At 47.7% G+C, this 26,383-nt stretch overlaps 1 protein-coding gene across 1 annotated transcript in view; it reads right to left on the reverse strand.

Moving 5' to 3' along the window:
• Positions 1-1,333: 1,333 nt before the first annotated feature.
• LOC149432646 (uncharacterized) overlaps positions 1,334-26,383 on the reverse strand; it is a 78,754-nt gene continuing 53,704 nt past the window's right edge. The window contains exons 3-5 of the mRNA XM_089665093.1: positions 11,653-11,717; positions 4,613-4,808; positions 1,334-2,708 (exon numbers count right to left, since the gene is read on the reverse strand). Of these exons, the coding sequence (XP_089521219.1) occupies positions 2,263-2,708; positions 4,613-4,808; positions 11,653-11,717 (707 nt within the window). The 3' untranslated portion in view covers positions 1,334-2,262. The remainder of the gene's footprint in view (positions 2,709-4,612; positions 4,809-11,652; positions 11,718-26,383) is intronic.

Consider the following 26,383-nt stretch of genomic DNA (forward strand, 5'->3'; position numbering starts at 1 on the left):
CCGTGGGCTGGAATTTAATTGCAGGATTTGTGCGGTCATGGGGGATCGGTCATTCAGTCAGGATACTGGAAATGCAGCTGTTCAGATTAAGTCGTCACGCACACGGGACGTTATTACAGCGGCTGTTTTTGGCTTTTGGCGTTTTTTTTCTACGCCCAGTAAACCCCCCAGCATGTTATCCTATGTGTCCATACACACACAGACTGGAATCAACATTTTTTGGCTGGAAAAACAACCCCCCAGGACTAGCGGGTTTCTAGAGGAGTTTTTTCAGCTGTAAAAATGCTCTAACGCTGATAAAGGCTGAAAAATGCAAACAAACCCGCAGCTATCTGGCGTTTATGAGCGTTATTTTTAGCCTGAAGATTGTGTGGGAGTATAACTTTGCTGAAAAACACTAAAAACCGCTGAAAAAAGCTAGTGCCAAAAAAGCTAAAAAGTGCAAAAAAACTCACGTTTTTATTGCGGCATTCTACAGCTAACGCGTTTTATAACGTCCGGTGTGCACGAGGCCTCAAGCTGATCTCCGGGCATAAATGACAACTCCAATAAATGATGAATGCAGCTCTGCAATCATGAATACATCATGAAATTCCCGGTTGCACTGGGTGCGGCTTGGCATGCGATTCGCATTGCCATGCAACTTCCAAATCACATGCCAAGTCGCACCCTATTGTCCACAATTACAGCGGCCGCATTGCTGCGTTTCCCACTCGGTTGGAGCCGCACCGATTTCTGAAGTAGTACGTGCGATACTTTTGGTGCGATTTGTATAGACATCTGTCTTGCAAATCGCACCTGAAATCGGCGTGTCCCCCCCCCCCCGACTTTGAAATCGTGCGACTTCACTGTAAGTCGCACGCAGGGGCGGACTGACCATTTGGAAACTTGGGCACTTGGGATCAGTAGGGGGCCCCATGAGATGCCCCTGGTACCTTTTTCATAGGCTTTTTTGAGTTTGGGCAAGGACACAGGGGCCCCATGATCCCCTATTGTCCGGGGGCCCCATGAGTTGTCAGTCCGCCCCTGGTCGCAGGATTTCAAAGTCGGGCTTGATGCGACCGGGGTGTAAAGGCATAAGTGCCTGTGTGTGACCTGGTATCAGCCCCATGGACAGCAGAGCTCAGACTGGTGGGGGGGGGGAGGCAGTGACTGAGAGAGAGTGACAGAGGGAGGACCTCATCAGTCTTCTGCTTCTCCCATCACTGTCCAGTCACAGGCTGGGGAGGAGGATCAGGCACTGCGGATAAGGTCTCCTGTCCTGTCAGACAGGGCTGTGCTATGTAGCAGAGGTGTGTAAATCTCAGGACTGGATGGACAGAAATACGAATCCTTTGCTGCCACCGATATATGTATTTCATTGACATATTTAGCAGTTGGCCCGGAGTCCGGCTTTAGGAAGCCTTCGAAGCCATGTAAACACGGTAGGTAAAAGCGAATGGACCTCTGGATACGTCTAGCACTCAGTAAGGCATAAATAAAGTGACGCCCACCCCCCCGCTTTCGTTTGCCCCTCGCCCTGTAGAATTCTGCAATATGAGACTGTCTAGAGGAGCAATGGTGAAGTCTCTGAACGTTTCCCAGCCATCCTGCACCGCTTATAGTGAGAAAACCATTTTTGTTGGCGCCGTGTCCGCCGTTTACGGTGGTCAGGTGACCTTTTTTCAGCCTAAGCGCTCTTTTCCTATCACAATGCGGTCCGTTGTCGGATTTCGATGCGTATCAGACTCCGATATTACAATTCAATGTGTAGTTGAGTCCGTTTTTTTTTTTTGGTCTTTCTCGGGACATAATCCCCCGCGGCCATCTGTGCCGTCCGGTCAATTGGACCTCTGGCCTTCGGTTTGAAGGAACGTTTCGTCGCACTCATGTTGGGATGGTTAGGAACAAAAAATAAAACCTGAAATATTTCAAAGTAGCAGCGGCGGCGGCGGCGCTGCGCAATCTTCCGACCCCGGGAGAGGCTTGACTTGCCGTTGACCTGCGGCGTGAAGGCCCTCCCAACCAAGACTGTACATAGGAGACAAGTGAGGTGGAGGTGGAGGCCGGGAAGGCCGCTGACCGTTCTCTGCTTTTGTTTCGTTTTTTATTTTTTATTGGTTGTTTTAAATTCCTTCCTTGGAAATGCCACGTCCAACCGGCCACGTCTCCACTCAAGTATCAGGCATGCGCGACCTCTTGCGCCTTTTAGACTTCTTGGTCTGTGCCAGGAGCTCCGAGGTATTCCTCTCACTTCTCTCTCCAGCCCCCCGAGAGCCGACCTCAGCGTACACACCTGCAATTGGCCGCCGACAGATGCGACACGAACTGCCAGTTGTTGGCGACGTCCATGAAGGACACATTCATGTAGCTGGTGGGGCGGCAGCACGGATGGTTGCTGACCCGGTCGTGGGCGCTGTGGGTGATGCGCTTGTGTTTGAGCAGGGAGGTCAGCGTGACGTCGTAAATGTTGCGGTGTTGCTGGCACGAGCCGCTGCAGTAGAAGAAGGTAATCAATTCGTCGGAGTCGAAGCCCAGGCCTAAGTCCCGTACACGAACCCTCAGGCTTTGCCTTCGGCAACCTTTTTCCCCGTCGTTGTTCTTCTCCTTCGCACGGCTTGCAGACTTTTTGTTCTTTTTCGACTTCGCCGAGGCTTCTGGGGAGCGCTCCGAGCGAAACAAGATGTCTGGCAATTCGTCGTCGCTGTGCGCTTCCAGGGTCGCATTTTCTAAAAGACAAACATAAAGCAGTTTAATCATTATCATTCGTCATTTATATAGTGAAACATCTTGTATTCTGGTGCCTGTATAGGGGTAATAGATGTAATGAGAGTGTCAGGACCCGGATCACCTGCTGGTGGCATTGTGCTTCCCATAGCGGAAGGTTGTAGTTCTGGTTTTCCCCAGCGGTTGCCTCCCAGCAGCCAGCAGATCCCAGTAATAAGTTTCCACCTGATGCTGGCCGCTGGGAGGGTATTTAGGTCCTCCCCTATAAGTGCCTCTTGCTCCAGTGTTTTGTTTGCTGTCAGATAGCCGTTATCCTGTTCCCTGTATGCTGTACCCTGTATCCTTCTGCCTTGTACCTTTCTCCCTTTTTCCTGATCCCAGTTTTGGTTCCCCCTTCCCATCTGCTCCCTGCGCCTCCAGTTTTCTCCTGCTTTTCTGTGTTCTCCATTTTTTATATATTGTATATAGGTAGTTCTTCGTCAGGTATTCTGTCACTCAGCGTGCTTTTGTAGAGAGTCCTGATAATCCAGCAGACAGCATAGAATGAAAGAGGGAGGAACTATGGTGGATATATAGTGTCAGGACCTGGATCACTTACTGGTGGCATTATGCTTCCCATAGCGGAAGGTTGTAGTTCCGGTTTTCACCAGTGGTTGTCTCCCAGCAGCCATTAGATCCCAGTAATAAGTTTCCACCTGATGCTGGCCGCTGGGAGAGTATTTAGGTCCTTCCCTATAAGTGCCTCTTGTGCCAATGTTTTGTTTGCTGTCAGATACTGCTAGCCGCTATCCTGTTCCCTGTATGCTGTACCTTGTATCCTTCTGCCTTGTACCTTTCTCCCTTGTTCCTGATCCCAGTTTTGGTTCCCCCTTCCCATATGCTCCCTGCACCTCCAGTTTTCTCCTGCTTTTCTGTGTTCCCCATTTTTTATATATTGTATATAGTTAGTTGTTCGTCAGGTATTCTGTCACTCAGCGTGCTCTTGTACAGAGTCCTGATAATCCAGCAGACAGCTTAGAATGAAAGAGGGAGGAACTATGGTGGATATATAGTGTCAGGACCTGGATCACCTGCTGGTAGCATTGTGCTTCCCATAGAGGAAGGTTGTAGTTACAGTTTTCACCAGTGGTTGTCTCTCAGCAGCCAGCAGATCCCAGTAATAAGTTTCCACCTGATGCTGGCCACTGGGAGGGTATTTAGGTCCTCCCCTATAAGTGCCTCTCGTGCCAGTGTTTTGTTTGCTGTCAGATACTGCTAGCCGTTATCCTGTTCCTTGTATGCTGTACCTTGTATCCTTCTGCCTTGTACCCCACTCCCTTGTTCCCAGTTTTGGTTCCCCCTTCCCACCTGCTCCCTGCACCTCCAGTTTTCTCCTGCTTTTCCGTGTTCCCCATTTTTTATATATTGTATGTACTGTAGTTAGTTGTTCGTCAGGTATTCTGTCACTCGGTGTGCTCTTGTAGAGAGTCCTGATAATCCAGCAGACAGTGTAGAATGAAAGAGGGAGGAGCTATGGTGGATATAGCACAGAAAGGTTACTGAAGAACAAGAGGGAGGTATAGTTGCAAAAGGTGTGGATTCCAGGCTGAGGTGTGCTTAGCTTCCTCCTTCTTAACTCAGATCCTGCTAGCAGGGGTTGCTGTGGGCTTTGAACCCTCTCTCTGATCCCTGAATTCCAGTCTGAGGCTCTCTGTGTAATGGGGGCACCCTGCTCTGGAGTGGGAAGCTGTAGGTTTGAAGCCTCCCTGGTCTGGCGTGCCACTGCCGCTGAGAGAATGGGGTGGGGTATTTGGAAGAGACACTTTGCCCTCATTGGCAAGGCAACAGTGCCTATTTGAGATGAGCACCCTCTTCCTGCTGCGTTCTCCATATAAAATAGATTTAAAAAAACATCTCTCTTACTCACCATAAGTAGAAGTCCAGGTTGACCTAATAGACACATCTATGTTCTCCTCCACCACAAATTCATTGTTCCTGGGGTCAGGCACTCCTAGGCTGTCGCGTTCTGCATTGGGCCGACTTTCCATGATTGGACTCGAGGACACAGTAGTAGCCATGAATGACAGCAGCAGCAGCGACACTAGCAGAGTCCAGAGTGTTACCTGGTGGACAAAAAGAAACGGTGGTCAATGTTCATGTACTCTACACCGAACAAATGTAAAATATGTAAATCAGACACCCACCCCCCAAAAAAATACTCACAATAATCACATCCTGGAATTAGAATTTTGTATTTAAGAGAGAGAGAGAGAGGATACATTGCCCAGAAGACTTTTTGCACAGTAAGTGAAAGTTGAACTTAGCTACTTGTTTCTGGTCTTCCTTCCTGTCACTTACACCCCTGTTCCCGCAGACTGATGATTGTCCTTCGTTTCATTGCAGCCAATCCTCATTAAAGCACCTAAATTTCACCCACCCCTATTGCACTGTGGAGTTGATTTCATTACATTTGCAACAAAACTTAGTGCCCAACGTGGGGCCTCTCATCATATATCCAACAAAATGAAGCCCAGCAGGGGCCTCTCATCAAATGTCCAACAAAATGGTGCTCTATGTGGGCCTCTCATCATATGAGCAACAAAACGGAACACAACAGGAGCTTCTCATCATATTGCAATAAAATGGTTCCCAATGTGGGGCTTTTCATCATATGTGCAAGAAAATGGCACCCAACATGGGGCCCTTCATTATATGCCCAACGAAATGGTGCCCAACTTGGGGACCTATCATATGTGCAACAAAATGGTACCCAACATAGAACATCTCAACATGGGGGTCTCTCAAATGTGCAACAAATGGTGCTCTACATGGGCCTATCATCATATGTGCAACAAAATGGAACCCAACGTAGAACATCTCAACATGGGGGTCTCTCAAATGTGCAAAAAATGGTGCTCTGCATGGGCCTATCATCATATGTGTAACAAAATAGCACAAAACGGGATTCTCATCATATGGGCAACAAAATGGTGCCCAACATGGCAACCTATCTTCATATGTGCAATAAAATGGCATCCAACATGGGTCCCTTCATCATATGCACAACGAAATGGTGCCCAACTTGGGGACCTATCATATGTGCAACAAAATGGTACCCAACGTAGAGCATCTCATCATATGAGCTAGGCCCATATCTGGCCTAGCTGTACACCCTGGATCTCAATGTAAAATTGCAGTGTATACGGACAATCTTTTAGTTTCCGTAACAAACCTGCTCATATCGCTTCGGAACCTTTTAGCGGAGATAAGCCGACACAGCTCCCTCTCCAATTTAAAAAATCAGAAGCCCTCTACTTTCCAGACTACTTTCCAGACTCCATGCTCCAGCGCTTGCAATAGAACTTCCAGTTTAAGTGGTTTAAATTCAATGTTAAACATTTTGGCATCCACCTTATTGTGGATTTATCAATGGCCTTCCAAATAAACTTTCCTGCCCTTCTTCTGAAAAGCAAGCGAGACTTACTAGCATGGCCTAGAGGGAGGGATGTTCTCAGGGTTTGGCCACTGTAATATTTTGAAACGAATTTTATGCCACGCATTTTGTATCTCCTCCTGGCCCTACCAATCTATGTCCTGACCTCCTTTATCAAGGCAATGAACAGGCTGTTTTTGCAATTCCTTTTGGCCCACAAACCACTTAGTCTCCCTTATAGGATTTTGAGACTAGCTAAACCTCATGGAGGCAATGCTCTCACAGATTTTGTGGGATACTACACCACATGCCATCTAACTAGAATGATAGATTGGTGCTGCCATGGTCAGTTCAAGCACTGGGTCATGATAGAACAGGCTGCTTCAGTGTTCCCATTTATGGCCCTCCTATGGTGTGTAAATGATGTCCCCTTTGACTTAAAGCACACCCTACCATTGGAGCTACCTGAAAGCTTTGCAAGAAGGTATTTCCCGTGGCTGGATGGGGGTCGAGTTTGCTTCCAGAGATCAGGTATGCAGCTTTTGCCCATGTTAACAAGGTGGGGTAAGACGGATTGCTTATAAGTCTTCCGCGGCATGGCATGATGGTGTAAAAGGAACCAGGCTCGGTCCAGGGGAATTTGGTGGTCTGTAAAGTTTTGAGAGATTTGTCTTACTTCGTCCCAGAAACTCTCATGTCCATGGGCATCCCCACACCTCCAGCAACGATCCGGGGAGAGTGTGTACATGTAGTTGAGTTTAGCCGGAGTCAAGTACCATCTTGTTAGAACCTTGTAATTCAGTTCTTGGAACAGACGGTTACTTTATGAGAAAAGGATAATATTCTGTTGAGTTGGTCGCCAGTAAAAATTAATTGTAGATTGCATTCCCACTTGACAATGAAAGGCGGTTGAAAATACTTAGAAGGAGTGTTGACAAAATTGGACATGAGCGAAACTGAGTGTCTCATGGGGTGGTATCCATGCACTCCCTTTAAAAGGGGGTAAGGTCACGCTTAAACATTGGTCAGAAACGAGTGGTCAGAAAGTGAGAGAGTTGGGCTTTCCCCAAAAGTCCATGAACTGAAGTTGAGGATAAGCCATCATCACACTGGTCATGGGCCAAGAGCTTCCTTGGGTGATCTGGCGAGCCCGAAAAACTTGGGCAACTGCAAGCTCTTTAAAGTGTGGCCTGTCATATGTGCAACAATAATGGTGCCCAATGTGGAGCCTCTCATTACATGTGCAACAATAATGGTACCCAATATGGAGCCTCTCATTACATGTGCAACAATAATGGTACCCAATATGGAGCCTCTCATTATATGTGCAACAATAATGGTGCCCAATGTGAAGCCTCTCATTATATGTGCAACAATAATGGTGCCCAATGTGGAGCCTCTCATTATATGTGCAACAATAATAGTGCCCAATGTGGAGCCTCTCATTATATCTGAAACAATAATGGTGCCCAATGTGGAGCCACTCATTATATGTCCCACAATAATGGTGCCCAATGTGGAGCCTCTCATTACATGTGCAACAATAATGGTGCCCAATATGGAGCCTCTCATTATATGTGCAACAATAATGGTGCCCAATATGGAGCCTCTCATTACATGTGCAACAATAATGGTGCCCAATGTGGAGCCTCTCATTATATCTGAAACAATAATGGTGCCCAATGTGGAACCTCTCATTACATGTGCAACAATAATGGTGCCCAATATGGAGCCACTCATTATATGTCCCACAATAATGGTGCCCAATGTGGAGCCTCTCATTACATGTGCAACAATAATGGTGCCCAATATGGAGCCTCTCATTACATGTGCAACAATAATGGTGCCCAATGTGGAGCCTCTCATTACATGTGCAACAATAATGGTGCCCAATATGGAGCCTCTCATTATATCTGAAACAATAATGGTGCCCAATATGGAGCCTCTCATTACATGTGCAACAATAATGGTGCCCAATATGGAGCCTCTCATTACATGTGCAACAATAATGGTGCCCAATGTGGAGCCTCTCATTATATCTGAAACAATAACGGTGCCCAATGTGGAGCCACTCATTATATGTCCCACAATAATGATGCCCAATGTGGAGCCTCTCATTACATGTGCAACAATAATGGTGCCCAATGTGGAGCCTCTCATTACATGTGCAACAATAATGGTGCCCAATATGGATCCTCTCATTACATGTGCAACAATAATGGTGCCCAATATGGAGCCTCTCATTACATGTGCAACTGTAATGGTGCCCAATGTGGAGCCTCTCATTACATGTGCAACAATAATGGTGCCCAATATGGAGCCTCTCATTATATCTGCAACAATAATGGTGCCCAATGTGGAGCCTCTCATTACATGTGCAACAATAATGGTGCCCAATATGGAGCCTCTCATTATATCTGAAACAATAATGGTGCCCAATATGGAGCCTCTCATTACATGTGCAACAATAATGGTGCCCAATGTGGAGCCTCTCATTATATCTGAAACAATAATGGTGCCCAATGTGGAGCCTCTCATTATATGTCCCACAATAATGGTGCCCAATGTGGAGCCTCTCATTACATGTGCAACAATAATGGTGCCCAATGTGGAGCCTCTCATTACATGTGCAACAATAATGGTGCCCAATATGGAGCCTCTCATTATATCTGCAACAATAATGGTGCCCAATGTGGAGCCTCTCATTATATCTGCAACAATAATGGTGCCCAATGTGGAGCCTTTCATTATATCTGCAACAATAATGGTGCCCAATGTGGAACCTCTCATCATAGTGTAGCAGCAAACAGATCAAGGAGAGACGTCACATACGACCGAGTTTCTCACGCGATCCACGTCAATGCTCTAATCACATGAGCGCTCTCACCAAACATCAAACATTACTACACCATATAAAGGAAATATAAAAAAGAAATATAAAATCCATTATAAAACCTTCGTCTGTCTGAATAAACAGAAGTACGTCCGCATGAATTCTTTTAGAAACATAAAATGAGTTATATAACATTTATTGGTTTAAAAAGAGAATTCCTACGCATGCTCTTCAGTGCTTCCAGACAATGGAGGGTTTTATAATAGTATTTATAAGTTTTTTTTTTTATATTTCCTTCATATGTTGTAATTGTATTCCAACTGTTTTTTATTCTCCTTTGACTCTGAATAATCATGCTGCATTATATTACAGCATAACTTTTACATGGAACACTGTATCCGGATTATTCCTGATAATCCATAGCAATGCTCTTTGCAGATTCTACCATTAAAATGTTAGATTGTTCAAGTATCCATCAACATATGCCGTCCCTGAGACCACTAGGCTTGATGAAGGGGGAAGAGCCCCTGAAACGTGTTGTGTTGGTAACCAGGAGATAAGTTATCAGGTATATACAGGCAGCCAGGCTTTGTCTACTTTAGACCAGGGGTAGGCAACCTGCGGCTCTCCAGCTGTTGCAGGACTACAAGTTCCATCATGCCTCTGCAAGTCAAAGCTGTAACTGTCAGTTTTGTAATGTTGCAATGCCTCATGGGAAATGTAGTTCCACAACAGCTAGAGAGCTGCAGGTTGCCTACCCCTGCCTTAGACCAAAGCACTGGCGTGGAAGGCGGTAAAAGCTGTGTGTGGGTGTATGCTGCTGTAGTGCAGAACCTCTGATTATGGACTGCAGAATTACTGCCTCCATTGTCTGCTCTCTCTAGGTAGTGAGGTCTCCTACAAAGATGCTATATAAGGCAGCCCATTCATTTCTCACTGAGCGCCAATGTAAGGGACATTCTTCCCACTGACCCCCAATGTAAGGGACATTCTTCCCACTGACCCCCAATGTAAGGGACATTCTTCCCACTGACCCCCAATGTAAGGGACATTCTTCCCACTGACCCCCAATGTAAGGGACATTCTTCCCACTGACCACCAATGTAAGGGACATTCTTCCCACTGACCTCCAATGTAAGGGACATTCTTCCCACTGACCACCAATGTAAGGGACATTCTTCTCAATTACCACCAATGTAAGGGACATTCTTCCCACTGACCCCCCAATGTAAGGGACATTCTTCCCACTGACCACCAATGTAAGGGACATTCTTCCCACTGACCCCAATGTAAGGGACATTCTTCCCACTGACCACCAATGTAAGGGACATTCTTCCCACTGACCACCAATGTAAGGGACATTCTTCCCACTGACCCCCAATGTAAGGGACATTCTTCCCACTGACCCCCAATGTAAGGAGCATTCTTCCCACTGATCACCAATGTAAGGGACATTCTTCCCACTGACCCCCAATGTAAGGAACATTCTTCCCACTGACCCCCAATGTAATGGACATTCTTCCCACTGACCACCAATGTAAGGGACATTCTTCCCACTGACCCCCAATGTAATGGACATTCTTCCCACTGACCCCCAATGTAATGGACATTCTTCCCACTGACCCCCAATGTAATGGACATTCTTCCCACTGACCACCAATGTAAGGAGTATTCTTCCCACTGACCCCCAATGTAAGGGACATTCTTCCCACTGACCCCCAATGTAAGGAACATTCTTCCCACTGACCCCCAATGTAAGGGACATTCTTCCCACTGACCCCCAATGTAAGGGACATTCTTCCCACTGACCACCAATGTAAGGGACATTCTTCCCGCTGATCAGCAATGTATGGGACATTCTTCCCACTGACCCCCAATGTAAGGGACATTCTTCCCACTGACCCCCAATGTAAGGGACATTCTTCCCACTGATCAGCAATGTAAGGGACATTCTTCCCACTGATCAGCAATGTATGGGACATTCTTCCCACTGACCCCCAATGTAAGGGACATTCTTCCCACTGATCACCAATGTAAGGGACATTCTTCCCACTGACCACCAATGTAAGGGACATTCTTCCCACTGACCACCAATGTAAGGGACATTCTTCCCATTGACCACCAATGTAAGGGACATTCTTCCCACTGATCACCAATGTAAGGGACATTCTTCCCACTGATCACCAATGTAAGGGACATTCTTCCCACTGACCCCCAATGTAAGGGACATTCTTCCCACTGACTCCCAATGTAAGGGACATTCTTCCCACTGACCACCAATGTAAGGGACATTCTTCCCACTGATCACCAATGTAAGGGACATTCTTCCCACTGACCACCAGTGTAAGGGACATTCTTCCCACTGACCACCAATGTACAGAATGTTCTTCCTACTGACTACCAAAGAATTAATTTTAGGAGGGGCTCCCTGAGACCCGAAATTATGCCAAGGGTTCCACTAGAGTAACAAAGTTGAAAAAGGCAACTCTAAAGCGCTCTGTTGGATCATTTATGAGCTCCCACACACTTTAATTATATCATATTCTTATTAGGAATCGCAGGTCCTGTATGAGTCACTTGGCCCCCCTTTATCAAATAAAGCCGATTGATGGAAATGCGCAGATTGGGTGGTCGGGACTCCTATGTCTGTATGGGCTGATGCAGTTCTATAAATTCAGGATTGTATCAGATGTAGACTCACCTTACAGCTCCAGGGCGGGGATGTCACACAGAGGGATCCTCTTCCCATGAACGGCTTGGTCCTGTCTGGAGAGAAAAATAAAAGATGTTACCAGAGTCACTGGGACAACAAGCTGGTCAGACTCAAGGCTTCATCCAACAACAACATTCATCTGTCACCAGCCAAGCCTTCCTTATTATGGTCATACAAAGGATCGGCAATTCCATAGGAAACACAGTATCATTAGGACTGATGTTTAATGCAGGCAATACACGGGACGAAAATCAGCCGATTTTCGCACCGTTAGTGGGTTAATTGGTCGGCTGTTTTTCGGGATTTTGGCACTTTTTTTATTGGTAAAGTTGAAAAAAAAAAAAACGGCCAATTTTGCTGATCGGCCGATTCTCGCGGCAATGATGGGCAAATTGGCCGATCTTTTTACTGATAAAAAATCTGCGCATGAGCCGTGACCTGCAAGAAGAAGAGAGAGAAGAAGAAGAAAAAGAAGAAGAAAAGAAGAAAAAGAAGAAGAAAAAGAATAAGAAGAAAAAGAAGAAGAAAAGAAGAAAAAGAAGCAGAAAAAGAATAAGAAGACGAAAAAGAAGAAGAAAAAGAAGAAGAAAAAGAATAAGAAGAAGAAAAAGAATAAGAAAAAGAAAAAGAAGAAAAAGAAGAATTCCAGTCCGCTATTGTATTTGACATGAAAAAGTCTTGCGATTGCAACAATGTGTCTATTTGTATCCGAGTAAAAACATCTGTATCTGAAATGGATACAAATAGATACATTGTTGCAATCGCAAGACTTTTTCATGTCAAATATAATAGCGGAGCTCTCTGCAGGGACAGAAGTAATTAAATGCCAGCCGTAGACAGGACAAAAATCGGTCGATTTTCTTTTTACCGTTGGTGGTAACGTCGGCCTATTGAACAACCAATTTTTTTTTTTTTTTTTTTTAAACGGCCAGTTTTCGACCCGTCTATGGCCTGCATTAGAGGCCGGACTGTCTCGGCAAATCCAGGACTGTCCTGGCATACCTGGGTCAGTAGGCATCTATGTACTGTATATTCATATGGGGACATCTGCAAATAATTTTGTTACATTGTTGCATTTCTTCTCCAAGGATGGTGGCCTTGGTGGTCCATGTTTGTGCAAATTGTGTCAGCAAAGCCTTCGTTTATTGGTCTAATTATGCCGGGAACCGCCACGCACAGCCCCCCCATCACTCAATGAATGTCTTATTGAGTTACTGCTCATGTAAAGTGATTCAAATATGGGTGATACTGCAATTCCAGGACACAGCCCGGGACACATCAGAGTCGAAGTTCAAGAAACTGGACTATCCCAGCACAGCCGGGACTGTCCTGGAAAAGCAGGGACAGTTGACATCTCCTGTGTGTACTGTATGTCCATATGGTGGCATCTGTGAAGTTTTCTTACATTGTTGCAGTTCTTCTCCAAGTATATGTTCCTGATGGGGACAATAGTGAACCATGCCTGCACATCACAGCCTTTATTTGTCTAATTATGCAAGAACAGCCCACTCTCAGCCCCCCATCACCCAATGATCGCCTTATATTATTATTATACAGGATTTATGGCGCCAACAGTTTGCTCAGCGCTGTACAATATAACGGGAGACAATACAGCAACAATACAGTTCAATACAAGAGGGTTAGGAGGGCCCTGATCCTGGGAGCTTACAATCTAAGAGGGAGGGGCTGGTGGTACAAAAGGTAATAACTGTGGGGGATGGACTGGTAGGAGGAATAGAAGATTCCATTATTAGCTGAGGGCAGGATAGGCTTCCCTGAAGAGAGAGGATTTCAGAGATCGCCTAAAAGTGAGCAGAGTAGGTGATAGTCTGATAGATTGGGGTAGAGAGTTCCAGAGGATGGGGGAAGCTCTGGAGAAGTCCTGAAGACGAGCATGGGAGGAGGAGACAAGGGAGATAGAGAGCAGGAGGTCATGGGGGGAGCGGAGAGGACAGTTTGGGTGATATTTGGAGACAAGATTGGTGATGTAATTTGGGGCGGAGTTATAAATGGCTTTATATGTTATTGTTAATGTTTTGAATTTTATTCCTTCAGCAATGGGAAGTCAGTGGAGGGATTGGCAGAGAGGGGTGGAGGATGGTGGAGGGATTGGCAGAGAGGGATGGAGGACACTAAGTGGAGGTCAGTGGAGGGATTGGCAGAGAGGGGTGGAGGACACTGAGTGGAGGTCAGTGGAGGGGTGGAGGACACTGAGTGGAGGCCGGTGGAGGGATTGGCAGAGAGGGGTGGAGGATGGTGGAGGGATTGGCAGAGAGGGATGGAGGACACTAAGTGGAGGTCAGTGGAGGGATTGGCAGAGAGGGGTGGAGGACACTGAGTGGAGGTCAGTGGAGGGATTGGCAGAGAGGGGTGGAGGACACTGAATGGAGGCCAGTGGAGGGATTGGCAGAGAGGGGTGGAGGACACTGAGTGGAGGCCAGTGGAGGGATTGGCAGAGAGGGGTGGAGGACACTGAGTGGAGGCCAGTGGAGGGATTGGCAGAGAGGGATAGGGAACACTGAGTGGAGGCCAGTGGAGGGATTGGCAGAGAGGGGTGGAGGACACTGAGTGGAGGCCAGTGGAGGGATTGGCAGAGAGGGATAGGGAACACTGAGTGGAGGTCAGTGGAGGGATTGGCAGAGAGGGGTGGAGGACACTGAGTGGAGGCCAGTGGAGGGATTGGCAGAGAGGGATGGAGGACACTGAGTGGAGGCCAGTGGAGGGATTGGCAGAGAGGGGTGGAGGACACTGAGTGGAGGCCAGTGGAGGGATTGGCAGAGAGGGATAGGGAACACTGAGTGGAGGCCAGTGGAGGGATTGGCAGAGACAACATTTCTTCTCCAGGTATATGTTCCTAATGGTTACTATGGTGGACTATGCCTGTGCAAAGTGTGTGGGCAGGGGGCGGACTGACCATTTGGAAACTCTGGCACTGCCAGAGGGCCCGGGGTCAGTAGGAGGCCCCATGAGATGCCCCTGGTACCTTTCATTGGCTGTTTCATAGGTTTTTTTGGGTGTGGGCGAGGACACAGGGGCCCCATGATCCCCTATTGCTTGGGGGCCTCATGAGTTGTCAGTCCACCCCTGTGTGTGGGCAAAGCCCTTTTTGTCTCTACCAGGGGCGTATGTGACAGGGGTGACAACGCAGGACCACAACTGGGAGACAGTAGTCACCTCAGAGCAGGAAGTGCCAGGACAAGGACCTTCATGGCAGGATCCCCAGGGATTATTGTAATGAAAGCAGATGATGATAAAATATGGCACATTACTTTGGAAATGTTAAATCATCTGAGATTGTAGTGACTGAGTTTACATCTTCTTTACGGCGAGGTTCACACCTATGCAGCTTGCGTTTCAGCCGTTCTGCATTGCGTTTTTGCGCCTGTGTTTTGCATTTGGTTTTTTTTCTTATTTTATTTTTATTTTTCTTGTTGCTAGGCGGATTTTTTTTTAAAAATGCTGCAAAAATGCATAAAAAAATGCCGCAAAAACGTACAGTTGTGCTCAAAGGTTTGCATCCCCTGGCAGAAATTGTGAAATTTTGGCATTGATATTGAAAATATTAGTGATCTGTCAAAAATGCTCTTTTATTGAAGGATGATGGTCACATGACGCCATTTATTATCACATCGTTGTTTGGCTCCTTTTTAAATCATAATGATAACAGAAATCACTCAAATGGCCCAGATCAGAAGTCTCCGCCCCCCGGATCAGAAGTCTCCGCCCCCCGGATCAGAAGTCTCCGCCCCCCGGATCAGAAGTCTCCGCCCCCCGGATAAGAAGTCTCCGACCCCCCGGATCAGAAGTCTCCAACCCCCCGGATCAGAAGTCTCCGCCCCCCGGATCAGAAGTCTCCGCCCCCCAGATCAGAAGTCTCCAACCCCCCGGATCAGAAGTCTCCGCCCCCCGGATCAGAAGTCTCCGCCCCCCGGATCAGAAGTCTCCAACCCCCCGGATCAGAAGTCTCCAACCCCCCGGATCAGAAGTCTCCAGCCCCCCGGATCAGAAGTCTCCGCCCCCCGGATCAGAAGTCTCCGCCCCCCGGATCAGAAGTCTCCGCCCCCAGATCAGAAGTCTCCGCCCCCTGGAATGCTTGGCCTTGGTACAGACACACAAGGTGACACACGGGGGACAATGGCAATTAGAGGTTAATGTCCCACATCGGAGGCTTCTTACATCACAATTAGTGTCAGTGTATAAATAGTCAATGAGTTTGTTAGCTCTTACCTGGAAGCACTGACTAGGCTAGATACTGAGCCATGGGGAGCAGAAAAGAACTATCAAAAGACCTGCGTAACAAGGTAATGGAACTTTATAAAGATGGAAAAGGACATAAAAATGATGTCCAAAGCCTTGAATATGCCAGTCAGTACTGTTCAATCACCTATTAAGAAGTGGAAAGTTCGGGGATCTCTTGATACCAAGCCAAGGTCAGGCAGACCAAGAAAGATTGCAGCCACAACTGCCAGAAGAATTGTCCGGGATACAAAGAAAAACCCCACAGGCTCAGTATCTAGCCTAGTCCGCCATTACATCAGGATCCCCATCAGAGTCCGCCATTACATCAGGATCCCCATCAGAGCCTGCCATTACATCAGGATCCCCATCAGAGTCCGCCATTACATCAGGATCCCCATCAGAGCCTGCCATTACATCAGGATCCCCATCAGAGTCCGCCATTACATCAGGGTCTCCATCAGAGTCCGCCATTACATCAGGGTCTCCATCAGAGTCCGCCATTACATCAGGATCCCCATCAGAGTCCGCCATTACATCAGGATCCCCATCAGAGTCCGCCATTACATCAGGATCCCCAACAGAGTCCGCCATAACATCAGGATCCCCATCAGAGTCCGCCATTACATCAGGATCCCCATCAGAGCCCGCCATTACATCAGGATCCCCATCAGAGTCCGCCATTACATCAGGGTCTCCATCAGAGCCCGCCATTACATCAGGATCCCCATCAGAGCCCGCCATTACATCAGGATCCCCATCAGAGTCCGCCATTACATCAGGATCCCCATCAGAGTCCGCCATTACATCAGGATCCCCATCAGAGTCCGCCATTACATCAGGGTCTCCATCAGAGTCCGCCATTACATCAGGATCCCCATCAGAGTCCGCCATTACATCAGGATCCACATCAAAGTCCCCCATTACATCAGGATCCCCATCAGAGTCCCCCATTACATCAGGATCCCCATCAGAGTCCGCCATTACATCACGATCCCCATCAGAGTCCGCCATTACATCAGGGTCTCCATCAGAGCCCGCCATTACATCAGGATCCCCATCAGAGCCCGCCATTACATCAGGATCCCCATCAGAGTCCGCCATTACATCAGGATCCCCATCAGAGTCCGCCATTACATCAGGATCCCCATCAGAGTCCGCCATTACATCAGGATCCCCATCAGAGTCCGCCATTACATCAGGGTCTCCATCAGAGTCCGCCATTACATCAGGATCCCCATCAGAGTCCGCCATTACATCAGGATCCACATCAAAGTCCCCCATTACATCAGGATCCCCATCAGAGTCCCCCATTACATCAGGATCCCCATCAGAGTCCCCCATTACATCAGGATCCCCATCTTGATAGTGAACACCAATCATCAATTCATATACTTAACGATATGTTGATTTTAGTTGTTTTTTCCTATTCTATAGTCCTGAAGAAGTAGGGGTTCTATTTACGCCTTAGACATGTTGGGGGTTCCAACAAAGAGAGAAACAAAGTAACATTGTTTATAAACGTCGATCAGACGGGAGATGGAGAGATACAAAGTAACATTGTTTATAAACGTCGATCAGACGGGAGATGGAGAGATACAAAGTAACATTGTTTATAAACGTCGATCAGACGGGAGATAGAGAGACACAAAGTAACATTGTTTATAAACATCGATCAGACGGGAGATGGAGAGATACAAAGTAACATTGTTTATAAACGTCGATCAGACGGGAGATGGAGAGATACAAAGTAACATTGTTTATAAACATCGATCAGACGGGAGATGGAGAGATACAACGTAACATTGTTTATAAACGTCGATCAGACGGGGGATGGAGAGATACAAAGTAACATTGTTTATAAACGTCGATCAGATGGGAGATGGAGAGATACAAAGTAACATTGTTTATAAATGTCGATCAGACGGGAGATGGAGAGATACAAAGTAACATTGTTTATAAACATCGATCAGACAGGATATAGAGAGATACAAAGTAACATTGTTTATAAACATCGATCAGACAGGATATAGAGAGATACAAAGTAACATTGTTTATAAACATCGATCAGATAGAAGATAGAGAGATACAAAGTAACATTGTTTATAAACATCGATCAGACGGGAGATAGATACAAAGTAACATTGTTTATAAACATCGATCAGACGGGAGATAGAGAGATACAAAGTAACATTGTTTATAAACATCGATCAGAGGGAAGATAGATACAAAGTAACATTGTTTATAAACATCGATCAGAGGGAAGATAGATACAAAGTAACATTGTTTATAAACATCGATCAGACGGGAGATAGATACAAAGTAACATTGTTTATAAACATCGATCAGAGGGAAGATAGATACAAAGTAACATTGTTTATAAACATCGATCAGACGGGAGATAGATACAAAGTAACATTGTTTATAAACATCGATCAGAGGGAAGATAGATACAAAGTAACATTGTTTATAAACATCGATCAGAGGGAAGATAGATACAAAGTAACATTGTTTATAAACATCGATCAGAGGGAAGATAGATACAAAGTAACATTGTTTATAAACATCGATCAGACAGGAGATAGAGAGATACAAAGTAACATTGTTTATAAACATCGATCAGACGGGAGATAGAGAGATACAAAGTAACATTGTTTATAAACATCGATCAGAGGGAAGATAGATACAAAGTAACATTGTTTATAAACATCGATCAGAGGGAAGATAGATACAAAGTAACATTGTTTATAAACATCGATCAGAGGGAAGATAGATACAAAGTAACATTGTTTATAAACATCGATCAGACGGGAGATAGATACAAAGTAACATTGTTTATAAACATCGATCAGAGGGAAGATAGATACAAAGTAACATTGTTTATAAACATCGATCAGAGGGAAGATAGATACAAAGTAACACTGTCTTTAGTAAAACAAGTCCTGAAGTGAGCGCACAGCTCCGGCTAGTGTGTCTCTTTGTGTGGCTTCCTTAGAACGTTGGGCTGTGGTGGGACGAGGTCCTGGCTGTACGGATTCAGTGGCAATGATGGTCCTCCACATACAGACAAACTGCTGGGAAGTCACATGACCGCACTGTATACAGGAAAGATAAGCGCAGTGGGAGGGAACATTTCACAGCTGGGGGGGGTGTTGTATTGTTTTTCCTTTAAGCATGGTAAAGTTATTGCCGAATAAACAGGCTCATGGCGGTGATGTAGAAATCGCTCGGTCCGTGTGATGGTGTCAAGGTGTGAAGTATGATAGGATGTAGGAAAGATTTCCCCAATAGAACCCGCTGCAAATATCTAGTTCCCCAGGAGGTGGCGGTAGCACTGCAGCACATCTCCGGATCCAGCCTACAATGCTGAGTCCATGTCATCCTTCTATTGATAACTGGCCGAACGTCTCCTGCCAGAGGTCATCCTACAATGCAGATCGTTCTGTATCCTTCCCATCAGACGCTCCACCCAAATTATGTCACAAGATATAAAACCCAAATGACAGCACCTCTGCCAGGCCGGGTACGGATGATATGGACCGGCTGGGATACACACCATATTGACGCAAGTATCGGGCCGCGGCCTTTCCACGCACATGAACTTTGACCCCCTCGCCTACTGGGCACTTCTACCCCCCCCCCCCCCCTTCCTGCCCAGGTCGATTTTCAGCTTTCAGCGCTGTCGGACTTTGAATGACAATTGCGCGGTCATGCAACGCTGCGCCCATATGAAGTTTAAATATTTTTTTTCACACAAATAGAGCTTTCTTTTGGTGGTCTTTACTCCCCGCTGGGGGTTTTATTTTTTGTGCTATAAACAAAGAAATGGGCAAAAATGTGAAAAAAAAGTTTTTCTTTGTTTCTATTATAAAAGTTTGCAAACAGGTAATTTTTCTCCTTCGCTGATGTGTGTTGATGAGGCTGCACTGATAGGTGGCATTGATAGGCACTGATAGGGAGCACTGATGGGTAGCACTGCTGGGTGGCACTGATGGGTGGCACTGCTGGGCACTGATAGGGAGCACTTCTGGGCAGCAATGATGGGTGGCACTGCTGGGCACTGATAGGGAGTCTGATGGGCAGCACTGCTGGGTGGCACTGATAGGGAGCACTGATGGGTGGCACTGATAGGGAGCACTGATGGGTGGCACTGATGGGTGGCACTGCTGGGCACTGATGGGCAGCACTGCTGGGTGGCACTGATAGGGAGCACTGCTGGGCAGCACTGCTGGGCGGCCCTGATGGGTGGCATTGTTGGGCACTGATAGGGAGCACTGATTGGTAGCACTGATGGGTGGCACTGCTGGGCACTGATAGGGAGCACTGGTGGGCGGCACTGGTGGGTGGCACTGATGGGTGGCACTGATGGGGAGCACTGATAGGGAGCACTGATAGGGAGCACTGCTGGGCGGCACTGATAGGTGGCATTGCTGGGCACTGATAGGGAGCACTGATGGGCAGCACTGCTGGGTGGCACTGATAGGTGGCACAGGTGGGTTGCACCAGTAGTGTATCTAGGTTTTGTGCTGCCCTAGGCAACACAAAAATCGACCGCCCCAACCTTTCCCACGCAGAGAGCCTGACACTGACCAACATCCCCCCCCCACCGCAAAGAGAGCATAACACCAACCAGCAACCCCCCCCCCCCCCCCCAAGGAGAGAGACTGACACCAACCAACACCACTCCGCCCCCCCCCCCCTCCCCGGGCAAAAAGAGCCTCCCACCACCGCCACCTCCCCCATACACCTGCTGCCACCCCCTCCCATCCCTGGCAAGAGAGAGAAAGAAACTCACAGACACTTCACAGCTCCGGTCACATCCGGGACCTTGATTCGGGATCTGCATACACCATCAAGCAGCCCGCAGGCTCTCATGCATCTTACCTGGTCCCCATGCAGTGTGTGGTCCTTCTTCTGGGGGGCAGCGTTGCCCCTGAAAAATGCTGCCCTAGGCAAATGCCTTGTTTGCCTTGCTGTAAACACGCCCCTGGGTGGCACTACTGGGCTCAGATGGGTGGCACTGCTGGGCACTGATCATCAGTGCCCTGCCGATTGGTGCCGATCTGTTCGCTGACAATTGCTGGTTCTCGGCAGGACTTTCCTCGCGCTGTGACAGCCGATAACCGGCAACTGTATTTACCTGGTGATCTGCTGTGCCATTGGACACAGCTGATCACGTGGTGAAAGGCTGCTGTGATTGGACTTTTACCACATCATGTGATCAGCTGTGTCTGTAGGACACAGTGATCATGGAGATCGCCAGGTGTGTGCCCTGGGGGGTGCGTGGGAGGGCGCGTTCTGGGAGGACGTCATATAATGTCCTCCCAGAACAGGACAACCGTGCTGTAGCGAGGTTGGCAAGTGGTTGATGGCATCCCAGTCTTAGTCCGTAGGGTTCAATATTGAGTTGGCCCCGCCCTTTCCACACACATGACCTTTAATGGCCCCCCAGTCTTAGTCCGTAGGGTTCAATATTGAGTTGGCCCCGCCCTTTCCACACACATGACCTTTAATGGCCTGCCAGTCTTGTTCTGTAGGGTTCAATATTGAGTTGGCCCCGCCCTTTCCACACACATGACCTTTGATGGCCCCCCAGTCTTAGTCCGTAGGGTTCAATATTGAGTTGGCCCCGCCCTTTCCACACACATGACCTTTAATGGCCCCTCCCAGTCTTGTTCTGTAGGGTTCAATATTGAGTTGGCCCCGCCCTTTCCACACACATGACCTTTGATGGCCCCCCAGTCTTAGTCCGTAGGGTTCAATATTGAGTTGGCCCCGCCCTTTCCACACACATGACCTTTAATGGCCCCCCAGTCTTAGTCCGTAGGGTTCAATATTGAGTTGGCCCCGCCCTTTCCACGCACATGACCTTTAATGGCCCCCCAGTCTTAGTCCGTAGGGTTCAATATTGAGTTGGCCCCGCCCTTTGCAGCTATAACAGCTTCAACTCCTCTGGGAAGGCCGTCCACAAGGTTTAGGAGGGTGTCTATGGGAAGGTTGGACCATTCTTCCAGAAGCACATTTGTCAGGTCAGGCACTGATGTCGGGGGAGGAGGCCTGGCTCACAGTCTCCGCTCTAATTCATCCCAAAGGTGTTCTATGGGGTTGAGGTCAGGACTCTGTGCAGGACAGTCAAGTTCCTCCACCCCAAACTGGCTCCTCCATGTCTTTATGGACCTTGCTTTGTGCACTGGTGGGCAGTCATGTTGGAACAGGAAGGGGCCATCCCCAAACTCTCGTAGCTATAGAGTTAGGACCGCAGTATGCAGAGGAGCCGTGGCGTAGGCACTGCGGCTTTCACGTAGATTTACAAATGTGTACAACTACCCCCTCTGCCTGAACATGGTCTGTTAGAAAGGTTCGATATTTAGGTTTTATTGCAAGCTAGCTGGAAAGTGTGCTGGGAAATGTTCTGTTGTTTGTAATGTGCAAAGTCCCTTCCATGTGCTCCTTCCTGCAAAGGCTAGTTATAGATTGGGGTGGTTGCCATTTATTTGTAATACATCAGTGGTTCATATAGTGAACTCGGTGTAGTTATTCCCCCTGAGGTCATCACAGAGGACAAGGGGGCGCTCTTTACATCTGGAGGAAAAGAAATGTCATCTCCAAACACGGGAAGGTTTCTTCACAGTAAGAGCGGTGAGAATGTGGAATAGACTCCCTCAAGAGTTGGTTGTGGCCAGCTCAGTGGATTGCTGTAGGAAAGTCCTGGATTCTTTCTTGGATACACACAATATAACTGGATATAACATTTATAGGGAAAGTTGATCCAGGGAATATCCGATTGCCTCTCGGGGGATCAGGAAGGAATTTTTTTCCCTGCAGGAGCAGATTGGATCGTGCTTTGCTGGGTTTGTTTGCCTTCCTCTGGATCATCTGTGGGTGTCGGATTATAACTTTTTTTTTGGTTGAACTGGATGGACTTTTGTCTTTTTTTCAGCCAGACTAACTATGTAACCTGCTCTATGTGCGATGTTTTGTGGTGCTATTCAATGCTAATGGCACACCAACGCATTTCAAAATATGGCGCACAGAGTTGTGGTGCACTGCATTGCTGAAAAAAAGGGGTCATGCATTTTTTCATCTGTCGGGGTGCATGGGAAGTCCATTCATAATGAATGAGTGGTCTTGGCATTGCTCAGCGCACAGCAACAAAATAATGTGAATGGGCCTTAAAGCCCAACTCCAGGCAAAGCATTTTATTTTGGATGGAGCAGGGAAAGGGTTAGAACTTCTGTCACGTTGTTATTGCCATCTGAGCTCTTTTTGGGGAGATTTCCTCTCACTTTTGGCCGGGACAGGAAGAGAGGACACATTTCTCGGATGGGGATACACAGAAAAATGCATTTTGTAGCCAAGCTAAGGGAAGGGGTATAACGTCTGATATCCTGCTATACATACTCTCTTCTCTCCTTGACAACAGCACCTCCCCATTTCCTGGCCCTGGTGTCACAGGTCAAGGAAGTGAGGGAAAATCTACCCAATAGGGTCACAGAAAGAAAAAAAAATCCAGGCATAATTTCCTCTCCTGGTGTCACAAAACATTCAAATTGTCTGGAGCTGGGCTTTAATGAAAAGCTACCATCAGAGAGATACAGAGGGTGCCATTGGAGACATTGTCCTAAAAAATGCCATTTGCCTGGCTGTCTCTGGCTAACCTACAACAAACATGGAGTCCGAGAGAAGTCTAAACTCTGAACTTGTTTGGAGATCTGCCGCTTTGAAAGTATTAAAGTCACGGGATCAGAATACAGGCAGCCAAGCAACCAGCATTTCCGGACAGGGAGGTCCACAATGACCAGGACCAAGTGGCATCGTAATAGAGTTTCTCCAGGGCCCATTCACTCCTCCATTGCGGTGTGTTAGTGCGCACAACGGGCATCATGGCATGGATTGATGTGTGTCGTGTTAGGGCGCACAACGGGCATCATGGCATGGATTGATGTGTGTCGTGTTAGTGCGCACAACGGGCATCAAGGCATGGATTGGAGTGTGTCGTGTTAGTGCGCACAACGGGCATCATGGCATTGATTGGTGTGTGTCGTGTTAGTGCGCACAACGGGCATCATGGCATGGATTGATGTGTGTCGTGTTAGGGCGCACAACGGGCATCATGGCATGGATTGATGTGTGTCGTGTTAGGGCGCACAACGGGCATCATGGCATGGATTGGTGTGTGTCGTGTTAGTGTGCACAACGGGCATCATGGCATGGATTGGTGTGTGCCGTGTTAGGGCGCACAACGGGCATCATGGCATGGATTGATGTGTGTCGTGTTAGGGCGCACAACGGGCATCATGGCATGGATTGATGTGTGTCGTGTTAGGGCGCACAACGGGCATCATGGCATGGATTGGTGTGTGTCGTGTTAGGGCGCACAATGGGCATCATGGCATGGATTGGTGTGTGTCGTGTTAGTGCGCACAACGGGCATCATGGCATGGATTGGTGTGTGTCGTGTTAGGGCGCACAACGGGCATCATGGCATGGACTGGCGTGTGTCGTGTTAGTGCTCACAAAGGGGCCTCATGGCATGGATTGATGTGTGTCGTGTTAGGGCGCACAGCGGGCATCATGGCATGGATTGATGTGTGTCGTGTTAGTGCGCACAACGGGCATCATGGCATGGATTGGTGTGTGTCGTGTTAGTGCGCACAACGGGCATCATGGCATGGATTGATGTGTGTCGTGTTAGTGCGCACAACGGGCATCATGGCATGGATTGGTGTGTGCCGTGTTAGGGCGCACAACGGGCATCATGGCATGGATTGATGTGTGTCGTGTTAGGGCGCACAACGGGCATCATGGCATGGATTGGTGTGTGCCGTGTTAGGGCGCACAACGGGCATCATGGCATGGATTGATGTGTGTCGTGTTAGTGCGCACAACGGGCATCATGGCATGGATTGGTGTGTGCCGTGTTAGGGCGCACAACGGGCATCATGGCATGGATTGGTGTGTGTCGTGTTAGGGCAGACCATTTATTATGATTGGGTCACCAACACATCCCACCGTGTGCAACAACACGTGCAAGGGCCTTTACTGAAAACGCAGTGCCCACGACGCTGTGTTGGGGCTCCGCTATACAATGCGTTGGGATGCCATTCACAGTGAACAGCACAAACACTGCAGATAGTCAGAAAAAGATCACTTTGACACAGCTGGGCAGAGAGGGATCACTTTACATAGTTGGCCAGAGAGGGATCACTTTGACACAGTCGGGCAGAGAAGGATCATTTTGACACAGCTGGACAGAGAAGGATCATTTTGACACAGCTGACCAGAGAGGGATCACTATGACACAATTGGCCAGAGCTATCACTTTGACACAGTTGGCCAGAGAAGGATCACTTTGACACAGTCAGGCAGATAGGGATCACTTTGACACAGCTGGGCAGAGAGGAATCACTGACACAGTTGGCCAGAGAGGGATCACTTTGACATTGCTGGGCAGAGAGGGATCACTGACACAGTTGGCCAGAGAGGGATCACTTTGACACAGCTGGGCAGAGAAGGATCATTTTGACACAGCTGGCCAGAGAGGGATCACTTTGACACAGTTTGCCATAGAGGGATCACTTTGACAGAGCTGGGCAGAGAAGGATCATTTTGACACAGCTGGCCAGAGAGGGATCACTTTGACACAGTTTGCCATAGAGGGATCACTTTGACACAGCTGGGCAGAGAAGGATCATTTTGACACAGCTGGCAAGAGAGGGATCACTTTGACACAGTTGTCAGAGAGGGATAATATTGACACAAATGGCCCCAGAGAGATCATTTTGACGCCGTTGGGCAGAGAGGGATCATTTTTACACAGCTGAGCAGAGAAGGATCACTATGACACATTGAACATATACTCCAATATATGTAAACCAAGAATCCGTGTTGTCATGCAGAAGTATATAACACGTATGTAGACACGTGAAGCATTTTTTCCCCAGAATTTTAGGTGCTGAATATAAAGCTCTGATTGTCACCTCAGCAGCAATAGCCCCAATGTTCCGGTGTTTCATCTTCCCGGACAGCCCGCTGTATGTTCTCTGCGCCTCAAACCCCCATCACACTGATGTCTGACACCATGTGACCAATATCTGCTCATCCCCATACCAGACCATATCCTCCAATCCAACCACACAGCCCCACCGAGTACGGCTTCCACAATTCATCGACCAAATACAAAACCGGCAGACCGGGACCCAGACAACAGCGCCCAGCGGCCCATATGGACCAAATCATCGAAAACACAAATATTCCTACAATACACACCTACTATAGGAATATTTGTATTTTCGATGATTTGGTCCAACCTGGAAGTGGTAGGAAGGACTTCTTAATCTTTTATAGGCTGATCTGTAGGCAGGGGCGGACTGACCATTCGGGCACTCAGGCGGTGCCTGAGGGCCCGGGGTCAGTAGGGGGCTCCATGAGATGCCCCTGGTACCTTTCATAGGCTTTTTTGGGTGTGGTTTGAATGTGAGTG

This window comes from Staurois parvus, unplaced genomic scaffold (genome assembly GCF_062004578.1).
Source record: "Staurois parvus isolate SC_StPar_1 unplaced genomic scaffold, SC_StPar_1.0 ptg002124l, whole genome shotgun sequence".
In the NCBI taxonomy this organism is placed as follows: domain Eukaryota; kingdom Metazoa; phylum Chordata; class Amphibia; order Anura; family Ranidae; genus Staurois; species Staurois parvus.